Source organism: Rissa tridactyla, chromosome 9 (genome assembly GCF_028500815.1).
Source record: "Rissa tridactyla isolate bRisTri1 chromosome 9, bRisTri1.patW.cur.20221130, whole genome shotgun sequence".
Lineage (NCBI taxonomy): Eukaryota > Metazoa > Chordata > Aves > Charadriiformes > Laridae > Rissa > Rissa tridactyla.
This window is the reverse complement of record NC_071474.1, coordinates 3,862,322-3,889,843: the sequence shown is the minus strand read 5'-3', so window position 1 is coordinate 3,889,843 and position 27,522 is coordinate 3,862,322. Positions and strand designations below refer to the sequence as shown.

The 27,522-nt window shown below is 40.3% G+C and overlaps 2 protein-coding genes across 3 annotated transcripts; both read left to right on the top strand.

The window, feature by feature from the left end:
- Nucleotides 1-46: 46 nt before the first annotated feature.
- On the top strand, nucleotides 47-22,136 carry CLPX (caseinolytic mitochondrial matrix peptidase chaperone subunit X). 2 transcript variants are annotated; one of them, XM_054215626.1, is made up of 14 exons: nucleotides 47-209; nucleotides 4,580-4,740; nucleotides 6,256-6,373; nucleotides 11,566-11,720; nucleotides 12,562-12,721; nucleotides 13,933-13,974; nucleotides 15,114-15,290; nucleotides 16,168-16,332; nucleotides 16,683-16,771; nucleotides 17,336-17,500; nucleotides 18,520-18,819; nucleotides 19,312-19,404; nucleotides 19,654-19,760; nucleotides 20,897-22,136. In XM_054215626.1, the coding sequence occupies exons 1-14, from the start codon at nucleotides 140-142 to the stop codon at nucleotides 20,985-20,987; spliced, it is 1,893 nt and encodes a 630-aa protein (XP_054071601.1). In that variant the 5' UTR covers nucleotides 47-139; the 3' UTR covers nucleotides 20,988-22,136. The 2 variants fall into 2 exon arrangements, with proteins under 2 accessions (XP_054071601.1, XP_054071602.1); XM_054215627.1 differs by lacking the exon at nucleotides 13,933-13,974.
- Nucleotides 22,137-22,940: 804 nt separating this feature from the next.
- On the top strand, nucleotides 22,941-27,474 carry PDCD7 (programmed cell death 7). Its single transcript, XM_054215638.1, has 5 exons — nucleotides 22,941-23,721; nucleotides 24,737-24,875; nucleotides 25,211-25,447; nucleotides 26,055-26,142; nucleotides 26,534-27,474. Exons 1-5 carry the CDS (start codon nucleotides 22,969-22,971, stop codon nucleotides 26,649-26,651), a joined length of 1,335 nt encoding a protein of 444 aa, XP_054071613.1. The 5' UTR covers nucleotides 22,941-22,968; the 3' UTR covers nucleotides 26,652-27,474.
- The last annotated feature ends 48 nt before the right edge of the window (nucleotides 27,475-27,522 follow it).

Below are 27,522 nucleotides of genomic sequence, written 5' to 3'. Positions count from 1 at the left end.
CCGGGCTGCGGCGCGCTGCCGTCACTGAGGCGGCGGCGGGGGGGAAGGGGTGTTTACGGCGCGGGTGGGGCGCAGAGCGGCGCCGCCAGCGAGGCCTAGTCGGCGGCCGGGGGGAGCGGGCAGGGCCCGCGGCCGCACCATGTCCGCCTGCCATAGCTGCGCCGCCGCCGCCCGCCTCCTGGGCTCCACGCTGCCCTGCGCCCGGAGAGGTAACCGCCGTCCTCCCCTCGCCCGGCCTGGCGCTGCTCCCCGGCGGGGCCGGGCCCGGCCCTCCGTCCTGGGGCCCTTCCGCTCCCCTGAGGGGAAAACCCTCTTCCCGCCGGCCGCCGCACGGCTGTCAGCGCTCCGTGCCCCCCCCAGACCGCCGCTGCTGCTGGTTCTCAGGAGCAGCACCGCTCCGGAGGCGCTCCCCGGGGCAGGGAGACGAGCTCTCTCGGCCCGGCCCCAGCGGCAGCCGGCCCGGGGAGCTCCGTGCTGCGGCGCTGCGATAAGGGCTTCGGTTAGGCAACGGGTATCTGCTTCGGCCTTTTTCTATTGTTGTTGGGTTTTTTTTGTTTTTTTTTTCTTCCCCTATTAATCTTTTGCTAGTATTGTCCTGGGGGGTGTGAGGGGCCGGCCGGTGGTGTGTCAGGATTAAGGGCAGTATTACATGGTGCAAAGTTGTGGAAAATTAGCCCGCACTGGAATATCTTTTGGGAAATGTAATGCAAGAATAGAGTTTATTTCAACGGGAGTGATTTTCAGCAGCAGTCGTTCAGCCTGAGTTACCCTGCAGTGCTAGTAAATGAGCTTAATTAGCTGACTGATTAAAAGCCTGCCTTTTTTACAACCTAAACCTGAAATATTTTTCATAAAGGCTTGGGCTCAGTTAGCAAAAAGTAATTGTTTCCAACTTAGTAGAAGGGTGAGGCTGTGCAGACGCTTACTGGAAGTTGAAGCTGAGGGAGGCTGGTACTTTTTTACTACTATTGCCGTTTTCATCCTGGTTTGGTGGGTAGTGAGAGTTGACATACCAAGTGCTGCTTTTGGTGAAAGGCTGAAAATTTCTGCTGTTACCGCATTTGCAACAAGATTTTGAATCGTTCTGTGCTCAGCAATAGCCTGACGAGTCAGAGATGATTTATTGCCTTCAAGAGATGAGTTAACTCGTTGCAGTTGACTTTACATTTACATCTCTGACGTCACCTGTGCTGAAAGGTTTAAACCAGTACTTTCAACTCCAGCCTGTCTGCCCTCATGTAAACCCATGGAAACAATAAGCTTTAAAGCAAGTAACTTTATTCTGGATTAACTTTAGAATTATCTTTTTTAAAATTTGTGGGGGTTTTGTAAGAACTAAGATTAAAAATGGGTATGTAAAAGAAGCAATGAGACTAAAACACAGATACAGAGTAATAAGATTATTTATGCATCAGCTTTCCATGAAAGTTATTTTTAAAAAAAATTAAATCTTATTTTGGTGCATTTTTGTTGTTGTAACAGATTATGTCTTGTGCAGGTACTTTGTTTGCTGTTGCAGGTTGGTACAAACTGGAGATATTTAGAGTGTGTGGATCAGTCTTGTTGAATAAGTGTTGTGTGGAACAGAGAGGGGACTTGTCTTTTGTCACAGTCTCCCTGCTGCTTCCTTGGGCAGTAGATTCTTCCCAGATACCGAAGCTTGGCCCAGAAGTCAGTATTTCTTTCCTCACGTATCAATTAAAGCTTAATAAGGTGTAAAGGAGCCTCCCAGTATTTCTCAACACACTAATCTGAAGACCCTGGATAGATGCCATTGCTGCCATCAATGTTCTTATGTTAAGTGCATGTCCTTTAAATTTACTGTTTCAAAAAAACCACTTATGCCCTGACTGCTAGTTGTGTGTGTGAGCAAATACAGCTGTGCCAGCCAGCTGTCAAGTATTCGAGCGTTTATCAGGATCTGGATCATTCAGAGCAAGTTGCAAGGTGTTTGGCTGGGATGTTGATTTCGTCTGAAGATCTGCCTCTGGGCTTATTTATGCAAGAAAGTAGTTGCTATAACTTTCTTACTGCTTCATTCTTCAATTGTACAATGATATTTTGTCAAAAACAGTATCACTCATGATAAAGCACAGGGACAAGGCTTTTCATGTTTAGCCACAAGCTGATGTAGCAATAACATGATTTTTCTTTTCTGGTTTAGCCTATCTACACGCTTTAGAGTTCAGCACGTGTAGCAGGGTGAGTTTAATGTTCCCAACAGGCTAAGACTTTAGTGAGAGTGAATTTAACAGCAACAAAAGCATTACAGTTTGGGTGTGATGGTGCTGGCCGGCATGGTTCTGGTGCCAGCATCCCGTCAGACGCTGGAGGTGAAGCCCCCCAGCTGCAGTGTTTCTGATTGATGGACGGGGCACAGTCGGTAATGTGGCTTACTGGCTCAGTGCTCGGCACTGTGTATAGTTTCGTAGTTCATCCAATACAGTTTCCAGTGCGTTTTCTGTATCACAGGGCTGCTCTGAATTAAAATCAATGATCTTTAGTCCGTGTGCAGTGCTTAGTGGTAAAATGTTTGAGTTTCTGCATTAGTGCTTTGTCCTTTCTCCACAGGCAAAATATCCCTGTATTGCAGGAGAGTTGTGTGACTGGGTTTTGTTCAGGGGAGGTGAGGTGGTTCGGTTTTTTTATTTTAAGGTTTCTTTCTTTGTTCCCTTTAGAACTGGTAAAATAAATGTTGGTAAAGGAATCATATATGAGGAATAAGCCCCCAAGAGAGGGAATTAATGCAGGACAGCTACTGCATTGTAAACACTCACCACGGCTTATTCCCCACTGACAAGTGCACTTGGCGCACATAGTCTTCAGAGTTCTCTGCAGATTCAGTTGAAAGAACACAACTGCTTGTGGAAGTGAGCCAGTATTTTTAAGTTTACTGTGATATTTCCATAGTTTGTCCTATGTAATCTAAAATGTTTTGCTGGGTTGCAGTGACACTCAGCAGAGGCATTTAAAATTGGAAAGCACATTGATCATTATTCCTCCCTCACGTTTACCGACATAAGTAATGCTATTACAGATTTTTAAAAGATTACGTTTTTAGTCAAGTTAAAAATAACTGCAAATCATCTTCAAGTTCAGTAATCTTAAGCAGCATATAAGTTAATAAAACAACTTCAAATCTTATTTGATACTGTCTTTTTGGTTGTGGCTTTGCAGAAGCCTGTGAGAGTTTTCCTGGTAAATTTAGGCTTGTCCATAATGATTTCTTCTTTATTTTTCTGTTTTCCTGTCATAGTAGCAAGGCGAATTTTCTTAAATGTCCTCTTTCAATTAAGTTTCCAGGTCTTAGTTGTCATTGTTACCTCTTTCAGAGCAAATGAACTGTACTCCTCTTGCCATCTTTTTTTATTCTTTTTTTTTAGAAGAGTTTTTGGAGTTTTCTATAGGATTCTCTCATCTCTCTAACAGTAAAACCATGTATTATCAGCAAGTTTTTAATTGTCATTGTTACTATGTAACTTGTCTGTCAGTAAGTCTCAGAATTCTTATCAAAAACACAGAGTAACTGCGAAATTTGTCACTTTAAATGAGGTTGAGATATGGATTCCAGGCTCTTCTCGATGTTGAAATCACAAGCGTGACATATGTTGATTCACATCATACCTAGTCATGAAATGTAATCCTGCCCGCTGTTGCAAGAGGAGGAAAAGGCTGTTTAGTTTCTCAATGAGGGTTTTTTTTTTTGATGTTGTCAATAAGGTATTTCAACAGAGTTAAGATTATGCTGAATTTATTTGTGCTTGGCTGTCAGCACATGCCAAATACGACACTGCCTTTCTCATGACAACTTTTTTGTCAAGTGGTACCTCAAATTCCTGGAAATGAGTTTTTAGTAGAGTTCACAAGAGAAAGCCAAATCCAGATGTGCAGTCCGTGGATCTGAGACACTTCTTTGGGAATTTTTGTGTAATGAGGAGGTGCTTCAAAGGTCTGTCTTTTACTTCAGGGGTTGAATTATTTCACAATAAGTGCTGGATGTTGATTCTATTTATTGTTCTGAGGACCGGTTTCATAACCTGGATGTTCCCTATTTCATGACACAATGGGACTCTGAATTGTCTGTTAGAGGACGTGGGTCATTTTTGAAACAATCCAGGCAGCTTTTAATGAGATGAATGCTAAGGTGGTGAAACAGAGTTATTTCGGATAGCGGAAATTTGAATGTTCAGAGTTGAGTTCTGTTGCCGAAATCTTTGAGCCCCATTTAGTATAAATCAGTTCTGGGGTTTGGTGGCATTGGGATTAGAACTAGAGTATTTTTAATTGACATCCAGAACTTAGCTAATTAACACATACATAAATATTGCGTTTTGAACATACTACACATATGGAAAACATTGGTTTGGCTCGTTAGTGATGTCCCTAAAGAGTTGGGTGAAAGTATGAAGCAGTGTGTTGGAGTTGTGTGCATTCAGCATATAGTGACAACCAAATGCATCACAGTCAAATGCTAACGAGGTAGCTCTATTGTCTGACTGTAGTGTCAGCAAAATTTTCCCAACAGTCTAATGGTTCATGAAATTTAGTTTTTTATTTTCATGTTTTCATTTGTTTTTAGGTATTACTTGTGGTCGTACACGCATCCCTGTTTTAGGAAAACTTGGGACTTTTGAAACTTGTTCCCTGAGACGAATTCCTCTTAGAAACTTTTCAGAAACACCAGCCTATTTTGCTTCAAAGGATGGTGCAAGCAAGGATGGTTCTGGAGATGGAAGCAAGGTAATCTCCATGCATTAGTTTTTTTGATAGTTTATATAAAATGTTTCTTAAATGTTTAGGAGATTTTTTTCCTTACTTAAAATTAGAATCTTCCTGAACTTTTTGCTAACTCTTGACACTTCTGATCCTTCAAAATGACTAACGGTGAAGAAAAAATAAATTGTATTGTGAATATGTTAGCAGACAAACCCTATGAGCATTCCATAATGCTTTTCCCAGTTTTATAAATCTTTTTGCCTAGCGTAAAGGGACACTTGAAAACTTTGTAGAATGTTGTAAATCCACAACAGGTTTCAGGATCTCAGTAGAGAGTAGTGATCGGAACTGTTCTTCTTCAAAAGCCTGCTACTCCCTTATAGGTTTTTTAAAGTAAGTAAGTTTTAAAATGTTTTTGCTTTCAGCAGTGATTTGGTAGTTGCATTAAGCAAGACAAGTTTGTGAGGAGACTAGCTTTGTTCTTGTTAATAAATTGTAACCTATTTTTGTCCTAGTCTTTCTCTATGATTATAGTTAATAAACAGCTTCTTCAGATAAATGATTACCTGAGAATAAAACTGCTCTTTAGTTAGCAAATAAGATTTTTAGAGTTCACAGGCAATAACTTTGCCTTAGTATGGTGTGTTGTGACATCTGAGGAACTGTCCAGATGACACAGGTGTATTCTGAAGGTTCACATTAAACTTGTTTAAAAAATAAGGGAACAAAGATAAAAATTTGTAATAGGCTTTCTTTTTCTTGAGAAAGGTTGCAAGGAGAAATGAGTGGGCAAGCAGATCTTAAAAAAATAGGGAACTATCTTAGAAGAGGGAAGAGAGATCTTTGCTGTTTCCTAAGATATGATAGCTTTTATTATTAATTGAAGTACGAAGAGCATAGAATGGATGTAGATTTAAAAAATATTAACCTTGAACACCAACTAAGCAGGGTAATACGGAGAAAGACAAGTAGGTTTCTGCAGGGAACACTGCCTTAGAAGTAAAAAATAAAATATTTCCAAGCAATTTCTGAGATGCTTGTTTTATAGGCCTTATGTACCCTACAGCCATCTGCCAGCATAGCTACATCTGTCAAGGATGCGAGAAGAGTTGTGGCTTCAGAAACCCTTAGAATCAACACAGTTGCGATTATGAAATTACTCTCTCTATAAGTATGATTTGTTTTCTTCTCTGGGATTAGAATAAATTATGTTGGAATATACTATTAAAACATTCTTGACGCTGTTCAGCTTGCTATTATTGTAGTGCCAGTCAAGCAGTTCTAATGTAGATATGCGATGCCTCTTCCATGGGCATCCAAAATTGGCAGACCTGGGAAATACAGATTTGTGTACGCTTCAAAATGTTTATACCGTGTTGCTCTAAGTTTTCAAAGCCTTTGCAAAATCCGGACTGACAATAGTTATTTTGTCATTCATCTATTGCAATACTCATGTTACTGGATTCCATAAACACACTGCTAAATGTCTGATGTAACAGCTCCATTGTTTGGGGCTAATTGTCTGGAAATCTTTTTTAGAAGTCTGTCGGTGAGGGGGGTGGTAAAAAGTCAAGCTCTGGAAGCTCTGGGAAAGGAGGGAACCAGCTGCGCTGCCCAAAGTGTGGTGACTTGTGCACACACGTGGAGACCTTTGTGTGTAAGTTTTAATGAATACTTTCTCTTTTAAATAGACACGGAAGTGATTATATTTGTGATCTAACATAGTCCTGATAGCTAAGTTTTAGCCTACCTAATTACACAATGTCAAAAATTTTGTTATGCTTAGTTTGGCCACATTGGCCTAAGCATGTATCTATCGTCTCTGTGAATATATTTGTGTAACGTCTGTGATGTGTAACGTCTATGATTCTATGTTTCTATGTGTGGTGGAGCAGAATGTGGTAGTGGAATTTGGACTTCAACTGTGAACATGCAGTTTTAAAATAGTTTGTTACATTTTGTTACGGTTGAAGAGGTGCTCACATAAACAATACCACTTTAACTACTGATATTTCATTTTGTCCATTATGTATATACTCATATATGTATATATATATATGTATGTTTGTAATGTCTGTCCTTTGTTTACTAAATAATAAAACTTGATTCCTGTGTGTACTGTAACCAGAGTACTTATCCAGCCAAGGTATAACTATATGACAGATGGCTTACTGGAGTCATCTTTTATGGTGATGTCAGGTTCATAATATATTCCAGGCAGGAAAGTCCAAGTAGAAAATCCAGAATGTATGAGATGCCCGATGTACAGCAGCGACAGCAACCTTTTTTTGAAGTGCAGTCCAGATTAATGCCAGTTATGCTTTAGGTTCTGTTAGACTTGGAGGCGTTTCTCCTTATTTCAGTGCTAATGAGACCAGCCTAGAGAACAGTTGTCAGAAAGCAAATACCCATTGTCAGGGAGGCTCAAGGAGGAAGTATCAAGTCATAATCAGACTTGTGCACTAAGAAGCTTAAGACAAGGTCAGCATAAACTTGTTCAACAGTTGTTAGTATCGCAGTTCGTGAAAATAATGAGCGGATGTGCTATTATTTGCTGCTACTCATGTAAAATACTGTTTAATAAAAATGATCAAGCATTACGAATCACGAGACAATTCTAGAATAACAATATATTTATTTATGTTGGAAAAAAGGATCAGTCCTCAGCTTTTTTCTTTTTTTTTTCCCCAGAAATAATAAGCTTTTTTTTTTGTTTGAAGCTATAGGCAACAAGGTTTTCTGAAAAATCTGGCACTAGCTGATGGAACTGGAAATACAATCCTGTGTGGTGTTCAATATGTTGACCTCTCCCTGGACTGGGTGTGGTGGGAAACAGTGGAAGGATTTTTAACCTCATTTACCTTCTTATCAGATGATCCATGAGTAGACAGAGATATTTTGAAGCTCTCTCACTTCACTGGTGTGTTTGCTCCCTCTGTTGCTGGAGTTTGTGCTTTTATCTGGAAATAACATTCAAGCACTGCCCCAGACTAGAAGAGTCACTGTGTATCCCTGGAAAGCTGTGATGTGATTTAGTATATTGTCGGTGTCGCTAGGGATCTTTAAGCATATTTGAAAACTTGCTTAGGAAGAGGATTCATTCATTGGCATGAATCATGGGAGAAAATGTCTGGTGTATGCATCTCAAATTCACAAGTAGGGATACCGCACTTGAATTTCAGCACCAGAATGGCACAGGTACTGTAAGAGCTTGGAACTGGAAACTCACTTTTTACTTGTAAAAATACAAAAAAAACCCAAACAGCAAACCAACAAAAAAAACAGTCTTGCAGCTGGTCAGATTTCTCAGCAGCTTGAAAGTCAAAATACAAGGAAGTCTGCTTGTGAATAATTGAATGTATCTACTTTTCTCACCCTTGCATGTTTTGCTCTGAGGCTTTAGGATTTTACAGACGTCAAATGAAGTCTGTTACTAGTTCAAAGTGAGCACAGTGACACCAAATAATGGAGTGGAGCAGACTCTTTTGTTCATCTTGAGAACAGCAGTCATCGGTTTTCTATTAATTGGTAACTTAACAAAAATGAAAGCAAAGATTGTAATTGCTCTAATTTCTGTGAGTCATGGTCAAGTTTTCTCTGGACCTGTGTCTTTCTGGTTTAGTCTGTTAATTTGAGTACGCTGCTTCCCAGCCAAATTGTAGAATATAAAGCAGCTGGCAAACAGAAGAGCTAAGTTCTAATTATCTTAAAAACGATTTTAAAAACCAAATGGGGGGGGAGGGGAATGTATCTGTCCAGTTATGCCCAAAATGAATGGATTGCAGGTTGTATTAAACGTGCTGTAACTTGATTTTTCAGATAAGCCTTTGATGTTGCTTAGTTAGGAAAAATTACAAATTCACTCAGTTCTGGTTTGAATTACAGAACCTTAAGTAAGTATCTAAAGCCAAAGGAAAATGAGCAATTAGCATTTACTTCAACTTCTAAATATTAGATTTTTTCCAGTCATTTTGAGAGGAGTAGGGAAACAAAATACTGAATAAAAAGCCACATTTATTAGTAAATTAATTGGTAATTAGCCATTGAGTGGTAGTGTGACAGGCTGGTTGTCCAGCGGAGTTTGTTTTTAACAGGGCTTCACTTTGTATTTGCAAATCTTGCACAAGGATTTGCTTGGCTCTGGCTTTCCAGTAATTAACAATTAAGGAAGAATGTGACAGAAACCAAAAGGAATTTTGCTTTGACACACTTTCTCAGCAGTTCCTGTATTGCTTTCGCTTGTGAGACTCTGTAAGGAGAGTTTTATGATCAGTGAAATAAGATGTGAGCCTCCGATGTAGAGTGAAATCCAATAGCTTTAAAGCTGGTTGACATAAGAAGCCTTAATTACGCGCTGCTTTTACTGTCTCTACCTGATGCCATCAGGTTAGCTCCATCCTCCAAAGCAAGGCTTCCCTGCCACTGTATGTACTTAATAGGCAACAAGCTTCCCTGCTCTATTTTTCCTCATGTCTTTTTACCTTATAGCGGTTTAATAGTAGCCCATTATCTCAACCCTATAAGTGTTTTTAGACTAATCCTACGATTGTTTTGGCTTCCTGTATGTACTGTAAAAACCTGGTGTTTCTCTTTGGCGAGGTCAGCTCATACGGACTTCAGAAATCTCTTTGCAAATGCAGCCTCTGTGGTAATGTTGCCTGAATCAAAAACAACACTTGACTTGCATTTTACCGCACTGTAAATATTTGCAGATATCTTAATGACAGTGAGGTAATTTGACATGAAGGCTCTTTGCTGTGCTTTTATGTGTTTGCTAAAAGAACATCTAAAAACATGCCAGTGTTCAAGAATAGCAAAATTTCTTGCAATTTTGAATGCTTGGTTTCATTATTAAGGGAGATAGCAGCACTTAAACTTAATTTCCTTGCATTTCAGAGCAAACTTTGCAAACTTTTTTTGTTCTGTTAAAACTCATATTGGTACTTTTTTCCTGAGTGCAGTGCAGGTGATAGAAACCGGCTAAATTCACAGTTGTGTTTTGGTAACCAGGTCTCCTCCCCAGGGCACCCCACACATCAGAGTTTCTCTGTAACCACAGATCTTATTGTCTTGCTGAAAATTAGGAAGATCTCTAATAACCTCCCTCTGTGCTGCTTGGAGTAATTGATAAAAGTGTAGTCTGCACAATAATTATTTTCAGGGAATGATGTTTTGAAGATGCACAATAGTATTCTTGTAGCTTGCTCTTTATTTTCTATTTTTTTTAACCATTCCTGTGGATCTATAAAGGGAGCAAGTATTCTCGTGGCTGTTGCATCCTAATAAAGCTGACTGTTAATGTTGCAAAAGGAAGGGCAACAGCCTTATGGCACTGGAGTCATTAAGAAATATCAGAGGTGTTTTGAGCGAGCGTTGGGAGAAAGTTTCGGGTTTTTTCCCTACAGTGTTGTTGCTAAATGATAGTTCTGTGAGAGGGGCAGCTGCATGCAAGTGGTTCTCCATTGCATTCCCATCAGGCAGATAACAGTAATTTGGCGTGTTGTCAGGAGACCTTTTCACCTGTTAGACAAATTTTCTTTGGAGTAGAGTTAATAAAGCTGTGATGGTCACAGTATTATGTGCTACATTATTAAAATAATTTGCTGGTCTTACTTACCCAGTCATAAGGTGTGTTAATATTAATATTAAAAAAAAAAAGAACCCCCCTCCTTTTTTGCTGATGCCAGCTCTATGGGAGGCAACAACAAGTTATAAATAAGCAGCTTGTTTATTACTAGAGGTTGTTATTAAAAACGGCTGGTACTGCAGTGTTCAAGCCATTTTTTAAAAACTTCGTAGAATTTCAGAAGTTTTGACCTTGAAGTTTTTCCTGTGGTTGTCTTTCTACATTCACTTTACTTTTAATTTAATATTTTTACTAATGTATTTATTTTAAATCAGTCCTGTTGCGCATGATTTGCATGTAATAGTAAAGCAATATGGTCAGAAAAGATCTATTTTGAATTACAAATTTATTCTTCTCTACTGTCTATTTTTGATTATTTAAAGTTTGCTTTTCCAAAGGGGAAAAAAAAACCCCAACAAAACAGTGCAGGTTCTAGTTTGCAGGCTTTTGAAACCAGTCTTTGTAGATAATGTGATTTCTTGAGACATGGTTCACAAAGCCAGTGGTAGGAGGATTTGGCTTTTGGAATTTGAAAGAAATTTTTTCCACTCTTGACAGTAAAAACAAATAAGCAAAAGATCTTGCAAAACATCAAAGTCCTGATCATCTGTTGCGTACCACAGCTGCTGCTTGTTGGGGTGAGCCCTTTGTGTGACCCTGCTGTGCTCCGTGCGAGGTGACTCGAGCATCTTCCAGAGTGTTCCACAGCCAGTGGGATGCAGAGACCGGGAGCTGCCACATCTGTCCTTTCCTGAGCCTGCTGCGTGCTACCTGTGATATTGTTGACTCCTTTCCCGCACTTCAGATTAGTCTGTCCCTAACCACAATTTTTTTTTTTTTTTGCCTGCTAATTTGAGAGTTAGGAACAATTCTTGCATAGTTAGAAGCCCTCATAAACTTTGCATTGCTCTGAATTGCAGAGTTTCCTCTTCCAAGTGTAGTGCTACCAAATAAGTACAAAATAGACTTTTGCTTTTTAATCCCTTGTTTGGTTGCTGCCCTGTGTTGTGGCTTTTTGGGTAAATTGCATTCCCTCTGTGTCAAATTTCATAGGCCAACAATTGCTTTTAAATCTTCTAAGGTGAAGGAAGGGGAAGTGTTGTGTAAACACAGAGGTGGCTGTGCTGTCTTACAGGTGCTTGTCCTGTGTATGATGAGCCAGTATGGTGAATGAACGCTGTCTAAGCAATTCCTCTTACCATTTTGTTCTACTTTTTCTGCAGCTTCCACACGTTTTGTGAAGTGTGAAAAGTGTCACCATTTTTTTGTTGTACTGTCAGAGGCAGACACAAAAAAGAGCATCATTAAAGAGCCCGAGTCAGCAGCAGAAGCTGTGAAGTTGGCATTCCAACAGAAGCCGCCGCCTCCACCGAAAAAGGTATGGCTGTTAATTCCACCTCAGTGTTGCCTTGTATTTCAGCATGGTGAAATGCTTTACTACTTAATCTCTGTCAGGTGTGTCTGTGACAGAGCAACAGACAAGATTAAACCTTCGATTAGCTCAAGATTAAACCTTCGAGAGCTGTGTGACCCAGCAGAGCACCTGTAAAGGAATGAGTAGATCCAATAAAAGTAGTTGGGCTTGTTTTCCTCTGGCTTTGTCTTGTGACTGAAGTCCAGTACCTTCATTTTCTCCTTGTGACCCTCAGGCTAACCTCAACCCTTGCCAACTGTGGTATCTTTTATTTCCTGCTGTGGCCTCATATTTTGTGCCCTGATGTTAGCAGTTGCTTTCTGTAGTTGCTCAGTCTTTTATTTGGCCTGTTTCTGGGTGAGGACCGTGGCCGATTAGGCTTTTGTCGTGACCCATCCTAAGTCATTTGGTTTCCCTCCTGAATAGTGAGGGAGCTGATTGTGTTTCTCAGTTCCTAGTGGACTGGAATGATTGCGGAAGCTGCGTGTGGCTCCTGGAGAGACCCTGTTGTAAGACCTTAAATATTCTTGAAACTTTTGTTCCTCCTATAAATTTGGGTGAAATTGACAATGGGTGTAAATATTAGTATGGGAGAACTGACAGACACAATGTGATTGTTTAAGCGCCACGTTTTTAAGTAAACTGATCAACAGGAGTATATTTTGTACTTTAGATGTTGAATTTCTGTTTCTCAGTTCTGTAATGGTTGGTTTAGACCACAGTCTATCTTTGGCAAAATATACTATTTTTTCTGTTTTGCTGCAAGGTGCTGTAGAAGTGTTACTAAGATGAAGTTATTTTTCAGATTTATAACTACCTCGACAAATACGTTGTTGGTCAGTGTTTTGCCAAGAAGGTGCTTTCAGTTGCTGTGTACAATCATTACAAGAGAATCTACAATAATATCCCAGCTAACCTGAGACAGCAAGCAGAAGTTGAAAAGCAGACTTCTTTAACACCAAGAGGTTTGTATGACGTTTGGTATTTTTCTGGTCAAAGACAACTTAGGTTGTTGGGCCCTAACTTAAGAAACCTGAGAAAGGTTTTACTTTGGCACTAGATTTCTGTAATTGAAATAATTGAAAAGAATTTCTATTAAATTTACCTTTCACTGTATGTGGACTTCTGTGATTTATTTAAATAGTAATCCAGAAGGCTTATGGTGCCATGGGTATTGCCTGCTGGATTAAACGTTTGGCATTTTTTACTGACACATACTAGGTGTTTTCCTTTACCTTTATAACGTGAGCCTCCTAAATTTTTCCTTCTAATCTCATTTACTGCTTAATGGTAAATCTGCTGCTTAATCTGCAGGCAACAATGCAGATCGTGAAGACGATATTTTGCATAGCTAATTTGAGGAATTGCTGGTCTTTCTAACCTCACTTGTTGCTGTTGGCAGCATCTGTTGGTCACCATAGTATTGTTCCATATCTAACAAGTGTAGATGGAGTTACTCTTGGCAGTACTTTTGCTACTGACTAAGTGCGTAGCTATGTTGATCTAATTTATTTTTAGAAATAGGATTAAGTTACTGTCTCTGATTCAAAGTGTACCTTGATTTTTTTTTTTTAACGGTGTTTTGTTGTGTCTTGCAAAAAATAGCATACCAAGCAAACAGAAATCTTTGTTTTTTGAATTAACATAAAGAAGTATTTTAACTGAGAGGGAATATTAGTAGCACTGTCCTGGTAACGGTAGGAGAGCAGTGGTGTACCTGGCACTGGGAAGTTCCTGACCCTCCCCAGGAAGATAAAATGGTGCACACCCAGAGGGACTGGCAGTGAATGTTTATAAGGGATAGTACTTTGAGCTTTGTGAGACCTTACATTGTAACACTCAGATATAGATGTGAGAGTTTAAGGAAGCCTTTTCACAACAAAATTATATTATTGCATTTTTTTCCCCTTCTATAAGTGATTTTAAAATTAAAATTAACCTGAGGTAATAGATTGTTACTGTTTTAAGTAGTAGAAAGTTTGCTGTCGTTTTAAAAGTATGCAAGTTGGGTTTTGGGTTAGTTTTGACAGCAATAAAAACTAATTCACATGGGGATTTCTTGTTAGAAATACATTCATACACCGTGATGAGATGTATTCAGAAGAGGGCAAGAGGTGGAGAATTTATAAGCTTTTATAAACTTATTTTTTATTACTGTTTTCATCCTCTCTCTTAGAATTAGAAATCAGAAGACGGGAGGATGAGTACAGATTTACAAGTAAGTGAACTCTCTCCTCATGTCCTCCTCTGCAATATCTACTCTTTTGATGTTAATGTAGAATAGTCTTTAGTGACCGCTAGTTTGAAATGCTGAATAAAATCCTGTTTGCTTTTCTTCTGCAAGTAAATTTAATTGATGGCATTGAGTGGGTTTTTAACAGAGGTGACTAGGATTTGACTCTTTGTGTAGATGAAAAGCAGGTAAACTGTAAAAATACCTTTTAAGAAGTTGGTTAAATAATTATCTGTCCTACACATAGACCAAGTGTAATGGAAATTTTTTTTTTTCAGTGAGATCTGAGATGTGATTATATTGGTAGTGCCATACAGAATATGATGTGAGGTAGATAATAAAGGAAGTTATACAACTGTTTTCTGCAGGGTACTTAGACTCTTAAAAGGCACTGTCACCTTGAACCTCAGAATGCCCTTTTTTTTTTTTTTTTTTTTTTTTCTCCACGTGGTGTGAGTTATGTTTATTTTCAGTCCACGGGAACTCTTGCTGGCTATCGAACTTCTTCCTTAGTCTAGTGTAGATCAGTTTGTAATCCCAGTTATGCCTCTTCAAACCAGTTTTCTTAATCTTCAAAATTCTACCCTGCAAGCCAATTAAAACTAGCTCTATGAAAAAAGAAAATCCAGCTCAACCTCCATATCCATGTGTAGAGACAAAACCTGTAGCAACTGAACTAGGCCAAGTCTTGAGAGTAGAGCTGTGCATTGCTTCTGTAATTGTTATAGTATACCAGTTGTACTTTTTCATCATCGAGATCAACAGTTTGGGTTTATATCTTCTCATGTGTTAAAAAAAATGTTAAAAATACAGTTAAAATGAGTTAATTTGTAAGGACTGAAAATTTCTCTTGTTTTTAATGTAGAGGAATATTTTTAGGTAACCCACTGTACCGTTGGAAATTCTTTTCATACATGCAAATATATGTTTGTGCAAAACTATGATTTGAACTCATGTTTTTGTAATAATTGTGCTATGTTTCTGTTGCAGTCCTATCTGTAAACTTCTGTACGGGTAGAATTATAGGTTTGCAGAACAAAACAGAAGAACCAAGCTTTTCTGTGTACTTAAGGTAATGGCAGACCTTGCCAGTGCTCCAACAGTACTGTTATTGTTCTCTTCAGAACTACTGCAGATTGCTGGAATCAGTCCACACGGTAATGCTTTAGGAGCATCGATGCAGCAACAAATGAACCAGCAGATACCTCAGGAAAAACGGGGAGGAGAAGTACTAGATTCACCCAATGATGACATAAAACTTGAAAAAAGTAATATTTTGCTGCTTGGACCAACTGGATCAGGTATGCAGCTGCATTTTTTTTATAAGTGTCAGATTTTTCTGAGGATTGATCGTTAATGAGTGATTTTCCTCTTTTGTGATTATTCCAATTTGGTGTATAAAACGCTAAACTCTGAATTCCCAACTGGGATTTTTTGTGCTTTCATGCCATGGTAACAAGCTGAGCTAAATGACCTTGAAAAGGAAGGAGGTGTAGTCATGTGGTTTTCTTTTTTTTTTTTTTTTTTAATGCCTATATTTACTGACTCATTAAAAGATGCAACTGTCACTAAGCTGTAATAAAATACATTTAAAGTTCCTCTGCTTTAGAAGGCAAGCTGAGATGCTGCAGTTAAAAAGTGTTGTTTCATCTCTGGGACAAATCAGTTGCAGTGGGGTTAATAGAGAAATTATATTTGTATGTTCATTAAGAAATGGGAGTGTTTGTGCTGAAGTGATAGCATTTTGCAGACTATTTGGGAGAACATTCACTAAATCATATTTTAATTCTGTTTCTCCCCGGCTTTGAAGCAGGAGCAATTGGACTTTGCGCTGCACCCTGAGTGTGTGCAAAAGACTACTGATTTATCTAATCTTTCATCTATGCAAGTACATGTATTCTGGTTTTTATATTGTCTGACATTTTATTTGTGATACTGTGTGCATGTCAAGCTGCCTCAAATGTGTACTATTAGTCTAGTTCAGAAATGCAGCTTGCCAATGTAAAAACAGCTGTTTATGAAAACTAGCTCTCTTGGAAAATATTCTTATAGGAATATATGAACATGCTGGCATCATTCAAAAGGTGTAATAACAGTAATTATGGTGCTATGGTAAATATTTGGCTTTGTGTAGTCTAGAGAAATGTATCGTAGTTATAATGGTTTTTATTTTATCAGGTAAAACCTTGCTGGCTCAGACTCTAGCTAAATGCTTAGATGTACCTTTTGCTATCTGTGACTGTACTACCTTGACTCAAGCTGGCTATGTTGGGGAAGACATTGAATCTGTGATTGCGAAACTCCTGCAAGATGCCAACTACAATGTAGAAAAAGCTCAGCAAGGTAAGCTTTTACAAGATGTTTCCTGAAGTTCATTGATAGACTGTGTTAAACTCGCCTGAGTGCTCTAAACTTTGAGACCACCAGTATTTCTGAAATTTATATTCCTGTTGCATATACATGAATTTTAACCCTTTAAATCAGAAATAATAAACCCAAACAGAGCTCTAAGCATATCTTGTAGTTTTTATTCTTGTCCATAGTTGGACAAGATTACGTACATTTTTGCAATCTACAGCATGGAAGCAGAACAGACTGCTGCTGTCTTAAATTATGTTCTTCCCTCCTGTGTATAAGTTCTTTCTTCTCTTAAAAAGTGGAGATGTCCTTAAGTCCATTTTCTGTAACTGCAGGAATTGTTTTTCTGGATGAAGTAGATAAGATTGGCAGCGTTCCTGGTATTCATCAGTTACGGGATGTCGGAGGAGAAGGTGTTCAACAAGTAAGTACTTCCGTGGAGTGATTTTTTTTTTTTTTTTTTTTTTTTTTTTACTTCATAAGCAAACAGCCCATCAAGTCTACATACCACCCTATCATATGACAAATAGCATGGGAGTGTATACGGTCGTGGTTCTTCGTCTCCTTAATTATTAACCTTTGAAACCCTCATCTTTCCTCTTTACTTTCTTCATTCAAAAATAAAAAAATCTCAAAAGCAACTCGAGGCTGTTTCGTAGAAATGTTCTAATTGAAAAATGTCCTTGCATCATTCAGTTAGCAAGTTGTATAATGTAGGCAAGAACAGATAACACTTCCCATTTTGATAAAACTCTTAAAGCAACTCATTACTACGTGCAGCTCAATGTGCATGGGAGTCAAGTTAAAGGAAAATTTTTGTCTATCCTTGAGTGGGATTGTCTCGTATGGAAAACTGATTTCTTTAGACACTTACTGTTACTTTCACAGATATGTGAAAACACTTTATAGTAAGCGCAGTATGGCGTGCTGCTTTATATGATGCTACACAGTTGAATTTTGTATTGCTTCTTTCTTTCTTCCTTCTTAGGGCTTGTTAAAATTACTAGAAGGCACAATAGTAAACGTTCCAGAAAAGAATTCTCGTAAACTACGTGGAGAAACGGTGCAGGTTGACACAACAAACATCCTTTTTGTAGCTTCTGGTGCTTTTAATGGTCTTGACAGAATTATCAGCAGGAGGAAAAACGAAAAAGTGAGTGCATCAAGGCTGTATTTGAACTGAGAAATTATTATCTTAATTACTGTTAACAGTACTGACTCTTAAAGGTCTTGCTATATTTGTAAACCCGCTAAGTTTGTTTGTAGAGCAGTGGTTTTCCATCTGCTATCTGGAAACCTGAGATCACGCCTAAGAAAGGTAGCAAAGAACAAGCCTATTGTTAGTAGGCTTAAATAGCTTGCAGTGGTCTTTGCTTCCACAGAGGAATTTTTAGCATATGCAAATAGGAAACAAATAGAAGGGTGAAAAAAGGTTGAAAGCTCTTGGTAGAGGACTTGCTATCCATACTTAAATGGTGGACTTCTTACATTATTGTTATGTCCTGTGTTTCTTAAAAACGGAATATGTGAAACAGTTCTGGCAGTTATAATAGGATGAAACTGAGAAAAAGCTTTTTTTTTTTGCTGATATCCAAAGGTTTACTGTTGATACTCAGGTAGTTTGAGCAAATGGTGCTAAAAGGTATCATCATCTTAAAAGACCCAGTCATGCAGCTCACTATTCTTTATATTAACTCTCTTTTTATATTTAACTCTGGGGACAGAGTTGTTCTGGCTGCATCTTTCTGACAAAATGTGCATCTTGTTTCTAACAACAGAGGAGTGGCTGAAATACAAATTAGCGTTTATGATAATTTGTGTAGCTTTTCATATAAACATACTTGCCTGCATTTGCTTTGCTTCTGAAGAACCCTTTTTAGTGTCACTGGTATTTGTAAACTTACCAGGACATGTTAGTAACCTTTTTTTATTTTAAGAAAAACTTGCTCTTAGGCTGATGTATTGATACTTAACTGAGGGAAGTAAATGTATAAGAAACCGATTGTGTGCAAGGAGTCTAATATTACTATAAGTAATTTCTTGAGCTTGAATTAATATGTAATGACATAATCAGTCACTCCAGATTTTTTTAATGAACATAGAATGTGATTTAGTTACATACAGAAAACTTAACTATTATAGTTCTGTAAGTATAATGTGTTTGTTTTGCAGTATCTAGGATTTGGGACACCATCTAACATGGGAAAAGGCAGAAGGGCTGCAGCAGCAGCTGATCTTGCTAATATAAGTGGAGAGTCCGATCCCCATGAAGATATTGAAGAAAAGGATCGCTTGCTGCGTCATGTGGAAGCCAGAGATCTCATTGAGTTTGGCATGATTCCTGAGTTTGTGGGACGTTTGCCCGTTGTGGTTCCTCTGCATAGCCTAGATGAGAAAACCCTTGTACGGATTCTTACTGAGCCACGAAATGCTGTCGTTCCTCAATACCAGGCATTATTCAGCATGGATAAGGTTTGAACTTTCATTTGATGATTCTTCAATATTCTTGTTCGTAAATGCAGTGTTAAAGCGATCTAAAATATCAGTTGAAATAATTTCTTTCCCCCACATGGGCACCTCTCCACCCTGCAAAAAAAAGTAAGCTAACTTGTTAAAAACTGGCTGGGTAACTGGGGCAAGTAATCTGGAAGTAATTGAGCTTCTCTTCATCTTAACATTCAAACAAACATCCGTGACCTTGCCTGATAGGCATGAGGAGCCACTTCAAGTACTGTAGAGGTACTTAGAGTAGTTGTAGGTAAAGGGACATAGTCAATACTGGTAATGTTAGTCAAAAATGAAACGTAGCTGAGGCTTTATATATGGCTCTTGAGTGTTAAACGTTGCGGTCTTTAACAGGAAAATCACTACTCTCTTATTTCAGTAACGCTTGAACTGTCGCAGTGAACACTGTTGAGTTATAAATGAAATAATTAACTAAGCTTACCATTTTTCTCTATGTAGTGTGAATTAAATGTAACTGAAGATGCATTGAAGGCTATAGCCAGACTGGCCTTGGACAGGAAAACTGGTGCAAGAGGTCTTCGATCTATAATGGTGAGTAAACCAAGTCCTGTATTGAGTAAATGAAGCTACCCGCGTTTGTGTGTATGGACCTAATCGTGCCAATTTTCAGTCAAAACCTCAGTTGTGGGTCTTATGTGGATACAGTATGTCTCTTTCTAAAACTGTGGATATTCAGAGTTCTTCCAAGAAAACTCTCTACTCTGAAAATCACTCGCTAACCATATTGTTATGCAGAAGAGGGGACGTACAGAAATGTTTTTTTCCTCTATTTTCTTGTAGGAAAAGCTGTTACTGGAGCCCATGTTTGAAGTGCCCAATTCTGACATTGTGTGCGTGGAAGTTGACAAAGATGTTGTAGAAGGCAAAAAAGAGCCAGGATACATTAGGTAAAACAATAATGGAAATATCAGACAAGTAATACAGCTAGACAGGTATTCTGATGTTTGCTATAGGGACAAACATATAAACACAAAACCATGCACACAACCTAAAAAGGATCCAATTCTCTGTATACTGTACACAGCTGCCTATTCTGTCCTAGAAACTTTGGGTTTGTATTGCTTTAGTTTTTAAATAGAAATTTTAAAATAAACTTACATATGAAGTTACTTTAAGCCTTTTGTGTGTGTGTATTACCTGTAGAAATAGAAGTAAATGGTAAGCTTCATAAGTTAACAGTAAAAATCTGCAGTTTAATTGTGACTGTACTGAAATTTCTGAAATGGAACTTTTTTCCTTCTTCCTTCTACTTTCTGCCACTGAGGTGGGGGTTTTTTATGCAAGCCCCAGGCTGCTGCAGTTTTCTTCTCCGTTGCGCTCGCAGCAGTAGAGAGCCACAAAGGCACGTCTATTGAGTTCCTGAACTCTTGTTAAAATAATCAATTTAACAATATAAAGATTTTATTACAGTAATGATGTGGTGTAACGTTGAGATCGCTGGACAAATCTGGATTTAAAAAAAAAAATAAACCTTAATTTTAGTGAACAAAGGATGGAGTTGAAAGGGGATGGGTCAGGTTTAAAAACACAGGCCTGAAATTTAGGAACTCTGGCTTGGTTTCCGCCTCTGGCAGCTTTTTTGAGTAACTTTCTCCGCTGAGAAAGATGACACAAGATGAATGCTTTGTATTCATCTTGTGTCTGTGCTGAAGCTTGGCGCAGCACACCTAGTGTCTCAAAGGGAGTGGAAAAATATTACTCTTACAGTGAGGGTTGCTTTCAGTGGTTTTGTAGAGCACCAGCATTCATGTTTGCTGGGAATTTACAATTTATGGATTAAATCAAATGACTTAACTGAATTCAGTAGCCTTTTGATTTTCAGTAATGAGGCTGCCTACTGGTAGCAGTGTAGGTCTGCACAGCACGGCTTTCAGATCAGTTGGTCATTTAGCAGATGCATGCTTGTCGGAATATTTGTCATTGGGGCACTTTGCAGGTGGCATGTTTAACCAGAAGCTATGGAAACTGTCTCCGTTCTCTTCCTCAATTTCTAAAGTATCTGATCAGTTCGTTTTAATTATAGGGCTCCCACTAAAGATTCATCTGAAGAAGAATATGACTCTGGCGTTGAGGAAGAAGGCTGGCCTCGACAAGCAGATGCTGCAAACCATTAAATACTGTCAGAATGCTCACCCGCATAAAGCACACTTGGTTATTTCCTTACGATTGCCTCTGGCTTCAGTCCGATACTAAAGGCATTGGATCTATCTTGGATATGATACGTGATGAGGAACTTTGTTAGATAAATCAGATCGTGTATTTTATTGCAACATCCTGTTGATTTATTTGATGGACATTGTGTGGACTTGGATAGCATAATGTTCAGAAATGAATTGTATATTACACTTGTTCAATTAAAATGTATAGCAAATATAGCAGCACCTGGATTGCTCTTTCTAGAAACTAAAACAGCAATGCAGGTGCTGCCAATAGTTAGATTTTACAATAATGCTACTCTACAAATGGGAAATCAAGCTTAATAATTAGTAGAGGGTGAATAAACTGTTAGCTCCCCATACGACTCTCGGGAGTTCGTTCAGGTCAGTGTTAGATTTCTGCTGGTGTTTGAAACCCGCTGGGTGCTGGAGTGACTTGTTACATTGGGGAGGGGGAAAGAAGCCCTTGCAGGAGCGGTTTGGAAAAACTGGGACACACTTTATGACACTGCTGGGAGATTCTGCTAAAATGTGACACTAGTTTGTTACAGTAATCTGAATGCAATATCGGATAATGCCCTTCCCTTCACCTCTCCATTAGGAGTAAGTTTGAGTCACCTCAAATACTGGTGAAAGAAGGTGAAGTCAGTACTTTGCTAATTTTTGCAGAAGGGTAAACAGGATTTCTAGGAAGCGGTAAGCCATCTGAATTTGGATGAGAAGTCGACATAAATTTTTAAATATTAATGTTCTAATATAGTACATTTTGTTTAACGTATTGGAACTATCATGCATCAATTTTTTGGTGCCAGGTATTTGCCCAGCCTATCTTATAATGTTAAGAGATGAAAGAAGTAAAATGTATAATATTTTTGATGTAATCGGTAGTGATTGTTCACATGACTTAGTGCTTTTTAAGTTATACGCTCAAATGCTAGTATTGCATCTTGTGGTTTTTGTCTTTGATTTTTAGTCTCGCAGCAAAGCGACCTTCCCTCTTCTGTTCTACACCAAAATTAATTCAATCCTTTAGGAAAGCCTTTGTAAAAACACTAAAGGACCTGTATGTTTTTGATTTGTTTCAGGAATTAAAATTGTTGCTTACAACTTTGTTTTGTCCTTCAGTGATACGTGGACGTAAGTTTTACTGACCCCTTTCTCTAAAATTTTGATTCAAGCTATTTAATTAAAACGTTCATCATTCTTTTCAGTCTAGTGGATGTTTTAGGACAGGAAAGGATACCGCAGATGCGCGCTGACCCTATTTTTGTTGTTAATTTCTGTCGCGTAAATTTTATGTAGTACTTGTGTTCTTACCTAGAAGCAGTGTGACATGCAGTTGTAGCCAGATGCATCAGATATTTCCCTTAGGATTTCGAGTTTTTCAGGTTCAATGACCCACTAATGGTTCAGAAAAAGCTGCGTTTGGAGCTGAGAATATTTCTAGGAGAAGGTTCATTCCCCTCAAAACAGGAATCTGTGGTGAACTATCTGTAACTGCATCCTCACTTTCCTTTTTGTAGAGTGAAAAAAAATATAACCGCTTTTAATTCCGAATCCTTTAATTCAAATCCTTTTTTAAAATGGATTGAAAAAAAACCAACCTTTTAGGCAAAACTGTTCAACAACTTAGTTTTGAAAGTTGTTTGGAATTATGTAACCAAGAACTTGTTTTTAAGGAAACAAAACGCTGTGTAACTACAGTTTGTACTTCACCTCTGGCGTTTGAATAAAACAAAGCGAATATTCAAGCAGCGGAGAGTTGTTGTCCCTGACGAAATTTGACATTTTATGGTCAGTTGGAACTTTTGAGGCTTTTTTTTCTTTTTTCCTAGGCGGATCTCTGTGAAGGCCGAAGGCGCCGCCTCAGGGGGCGGGCGGGGCCTCCCGGCCGCTAGGGGGCGCTGCGCGCCGGGCGGCCTTGGGCCGAGGCTCCAAGATGGCGCAGCCGCCGCCTTTCGCCGGCCGCTTCCCCCCGCCGCCGCCGTTCCGGGCCTTCCCACCGCCGGCGGGGCCCTTCCCGCCGCCCGCCGCGCCCTTCCCCGGCCCCGCCGCCCGCCCGGGGCCCTTCGCAGTGGCGGCGGCGGCGCCCCCTCCCTTCCTCCTCCCGCCGCTGCCGCCGGCCGGGCCTGAGGGCGACGCGGGGCCGCGCTTCGCACCGGGCGGCGGCCCCTTCTTCCCGGCGGCTCCTCCGTTCCCGCCGCGGCCCGTGGCTGAGGAGGAGGCGGCGGCGGCGCAGCGGCAGCAGGACGAGCTGTGGCTGTCGCAGTTCCTGGGCCGGCGCCGGGCCGCCCCCCCGCCGCCTCCGCCGCCCGCCGCCGCCAGCCCCAGCAGCGCCCGGCGGCTGGCGGTGGAGGCGCTGGGGCGGGTGGCGCGGCTGGCCGCGCTCTGCCGGGCCCTGCGGCGGCGGGAGGCCGAGGGGGACGAGGCGGGCTGGGCCCAGGCGCGGGAGGAGGCGGAGGCGACGCGGCGGGAGCTGCGGGAGATCGTGCGGCCGCTGAGGGAGCCCGGTTACCGGGAGGCGCTGCGGAGGAAGGCCGAGAGGGCGAGGAAGAGGAGGCTGCGGCTGCAGCGGAGGAAGCAAGAAGCCAAGGCGGCCAAGGAGGAGGAGGCGGCCCGGGCCGCCGAGCGGGAGGCCAAGATCGATCAGTGGAGGGCCAAGTGCATCCAGGAGGTGGAGGAGAAGAACCGGGTACGGGCCCGAGCGGCCTGGTCCTGTCTCCCCCGGCTGCGGTGTGATCTCCCGGGGACTCCTGCGTGTCCCAGGGCAGGGTGGGGGAACTGGGGGGGACCTGCCGGCAGTGGGCTGTGCCTGCCTGGCACCTGGCTTTGGCCCCTGTGGTTCGTTAGGTGCCACCTGGGTGCTGCATGGATTCACCTTGCTTGGAGACACGCTGTTTCTGAGGCCTGCGGCCCTGCTTCTTCTTTAAAAGCCTTCGTGGGCATTTCCGTTTCACCATGGTCACGTCCTAGGTGTTGACAGTTGGGGCTTAAGTGGTTTCTGAACGCTCGGTTGCCTGTGGAGGTCTTCTCTGTTCCCAAGCTGTCAGCCTGCCCCATGCTGCTCACAGCTACCCTTCAGTGGGCAACGCCATTTCAGTAACTGTAAGCCTTGCCCACAAGCAGCAGCCTTGTAAAGCTGCTTGTTGGCAAGCTTTTCAGTCTCACTGGGAAGTAAAAGAGCTCCAAAGCAGAAAAAAACCCCGAAAAGCTAAATCACCCAAAATTAGGCTTGCTGGGTGGTGCTGTAGGCACTTTTGTGTTGGCTTTTGGCTAAAGAGCTACACTTCTGCTGGTGCTAGGTCCGCCGCTGGGATGGTGTGGAGCAGCTGTTGGGAAAGGTTTTGTGTTCAGACTGTGGCATGTTAATGGTCTTTAATTACTGAGCTGTAGAATCAGGATGGTGTCTGTTTATTGTATGGTTTTCCTAACTTTCTGTGGTTGAAGGTTATCGGGCTTTTTGAATTCATTAGCCTTTTGCCCCAAATTTATTGTTGCTCCGCGTTCTTTATTTCCTGAAGGCTGTTGTGTTTCAGCTTTTTCACAAAAAGGCAAGGTTGGATGATTGACTTAACTTACTATGGGAGTGTTACTAGGAAGTTACTCTGATCTCCTGTACTTCACTAACATTTTTGGAAGTACCATTTCATTCATGTCTTTGTGGGATGTTTCACACATCGTGTCTGGTTTTTTGCTTTCTTTCATAGGAGCAAGAACTTAAGGCTGCTGCAGACAGTGTCTTGTCTGAAGTACGGAAGAAACAAGCAGACACAAAGAGGATGGTGGACATCCTGCGCGCATTAGAAAAGCTTCGGAAACTGAGAAAAGAGGCAGCTGGCAGGAAAGGTTAATTACGAAATTTTTTCCAAACTTTTTTAATTGCGCACACAGGAAATAAGGTGATGGGCGTACCCTGTGCTGACTAGCAAGGTGCAGCTAGAAAAAGCTGTTTCTTTGGTAGTGATTTTAGTTACATTGTTATGCAGGAATAGCTATAAAGTGCTGAATAGGGTGGTTGTGTTTCTACACTTCCAAGCCCTTGATAGAATAATTATTCCAGTAAGGTAGTTGTTAGCAAGGTTAAGCTTATTCCTCTGAGATTTTGCCAGCTCTGCTCTGAAGTCTGATAACAGAGACCCTTCTGAATTTGAAAATTTAAAATTAATTCTCTTTCTGTTTAGGTGTTTGTCCACCCCCCTCAGCAGACGAAGCATTTGAAAGTCAGGTGGAGAGTCTCAAAACGTTGCTCAAAAATCGCACTGAGCTGTATGAAGCTGAGGAGAGAGCGTTAAGAGTTATGTTGGAGGGAGAACAGGAGGAGGAAAGGAAGAGAGAAATGGAAAAGAAACAGAAGAAGGAAAGGGAAAAACTACTACAGCAAAAACTTGAAATCGATTCCAAGCTCTTTGGGGATCCAGGTGAGTTCTGCCATACTTAACAGTGTTTTTCCACACCACACCCCCATCCCGTAGACACAGGGTTTAAAATGCAGGCACAAGAATAGTTGTGAAAGAAATCACCCACTGGAGTAATTTATGCTTTGAGGAAAAGATGTAGTGTGCTGTTAACACATGAGATGTAAGAAGTGTTTGGCTCTTCAGCATAGACTGCAGTAAATCTCAAGCCGATTTCATAATGTTTTGCAAGAAGAGGTTGTAGATTAAGCTGAAGTGAGAATAAACAGAATGATTTGAAGACTTCCAGCACCCAATAGATGCTTTAGTCTGGTGCTTTGGTAAGTGCGACTGGGGTAATCTGTGAAGATTCAGCCATCCATATGTTCCCCTTGTTTAGAGGATTGAGGCAGGAAAAGTTTTGCTAGTCTTGACGTGCCTCTGGCTGCTCTGGTACAGATCAGGAGACATGCAAATACCAAAATAGTCCTTAATATACTACGTGGGGAAGTGATTTCAGGTTACAGCCGGCGAGCAGCAAATGAGTTGACAAATTTGGGGTTTCTAAGACTGCCTGGAATTGAAGGTCTTTCTGGTTTATTGAATGATTTCAATGTTTGTATTTTAACAGATGAATTTCCTCTAGCCCATCTATTGCAGCCCTTCAGAGAATATTACTTACAGGCCGAGCATTCTGTAGCAGCTCTAATCCAGATCAGGTAAAACCAAAGTCTTTATTTTATTATCAAAGATGACAAGTATTGTTTGTTGAGGTTGTAAAATTATGGTCCCTTTTGGTTCAATAACTTCCAAATATGGTTATGCAATGAATTGTCCTGGTTTTTTTCAGCTAAGGATCAGGCTTTTTGCTTGATGGAGCTGTATCCAACAGATGCCTGTGTGAGGCAGAGCGCACTTCAATGCATAACCATTCCATTTAATAGAATAATACGTGTAATTTTTATATTTGTGTATTGAAAAACAAGTTTTGGAGTACAGTTTACAGTGTTTTGTGTATTGATCAGTACGGAAAAATGCCTGTGTGGGTATATAATAAATCTTATTACCAAACTCCTACCGTTCTCTCAAACAACGCTTTCTCTGTTAAAGGCACGAATGGGATCAGTACTTGGTGCCAGCTGATCACCCCGAAGGAAGCTGCATCCCTCCAGGATGGGTTCTTCCGAGTGTCCCCACTAATGACACTTGGGCCACGGCTGTCAGATAATTAATACGTTATTTTAATGTCAGAGGGATGTTTCGTTATAGTCATGTGTGTAAATATGAGAGGGTCCAAAGAGGAAGTCTCATCCTCTGTCTTCTCAGTAGCCAGGTACTGGAATATGTTGAAGAAAAGCATAAGAAATGTTTTTGCCATCTGACTCTGTGGGGAAGTATCTGAGCGAGCCCAAAGCTGCTAGGCCTCTCGCCGTGTGGAATTACAATCCCGCTGCGAGTTTTCGTTAACAGATCTCAATCTTACTAAAGAAACATTGCTGACAAGGGTATCTGTGCCAGTATTAACATCCTATTTTTAGTGGCTTTTATCTTTATAAGCCTAAATCCAGATGATGAAATTTCCAGAAATAAAGAAGTTTAAAAAAAAAAGAGATCATTAGTAAACATGTTTTTCTTCTTAAATGAAGCATGTCAAGCATCACTGTCAAAATAGTTCCTGTATTTTCGTGTGTAGAAACGAACCTATTACAAGTTTAAACAAATTCTGAAGTACAAACAAGCCAGGGTTTTTCAAGGTTGATTAAAGCAGCTGTTGACATTTTGCTTTTGTGGACTAAAACTGGTACCACAATATGGAAAAAATTCCCGGTTGTGGTGAAATAGGTCAGACAGCCATGTGAATACATATCAATTTGATGAATAAGCCTGCTGGAAAAAAAACAATAAAATCTGAAGTCTAACCTACTGTAATTGTTTTTTGCCTATATAGCTATTTTTGTATAGAGGCAGATGATGTATATAATATTTAATTTAAAAATGCCGTTCTTTTCTGTAAGTTGTTTTTTTGTACAGAATAAACAGAGAAAAATTGATTTATTTTTTTTGTTGTTGTTTGAAGCATTTTTACTCCGAGGGAGAGA

Coding starts and splice junctions, on each gene's coding strand:
- PDCD7 (XM_054215638.1), top strand. CDS start 22,969: ATGGCGCAGCCGCCGCCTTTCGCCGGCCGCTTCCCCCCGCCGCCGCCG. Junction 23,722..24,736: donor AGGTGGAGGAGAAGAACCGG/GTACGGGCCCGA, acceptor TTTCTTTCATAG/GAGCAAGAACTTAAGGCTGC. Junction 24,876..25,210: donor AGAGGCAGCTGGCAGGAAAG/GTTAATTACGAA, acceptor CTTTCTGTTTAG/GTGTTTGTCCACCCCCCTCA.
- CLPX (XM_054215626.1), top strand. CDS start 140: ATGTCCGCCTGCCATAGCTGCGCCGCCGCCGCCCGCCTCCTGGGCTCC. Junction 18,820..19,311: donor CATTATTCAGCATGGATAAG/GTTTGAACTTTC, acceptor TTCTCTATGTAG/TGTGAATTAAATGTAACTGA. Junction 19,761..20,896: donor AAAGAGCCAGGATACATTAG/GTAAAACAATAA, acceptor TTTTAATTATAG/GGCTCCCACTAAAGATTCAT.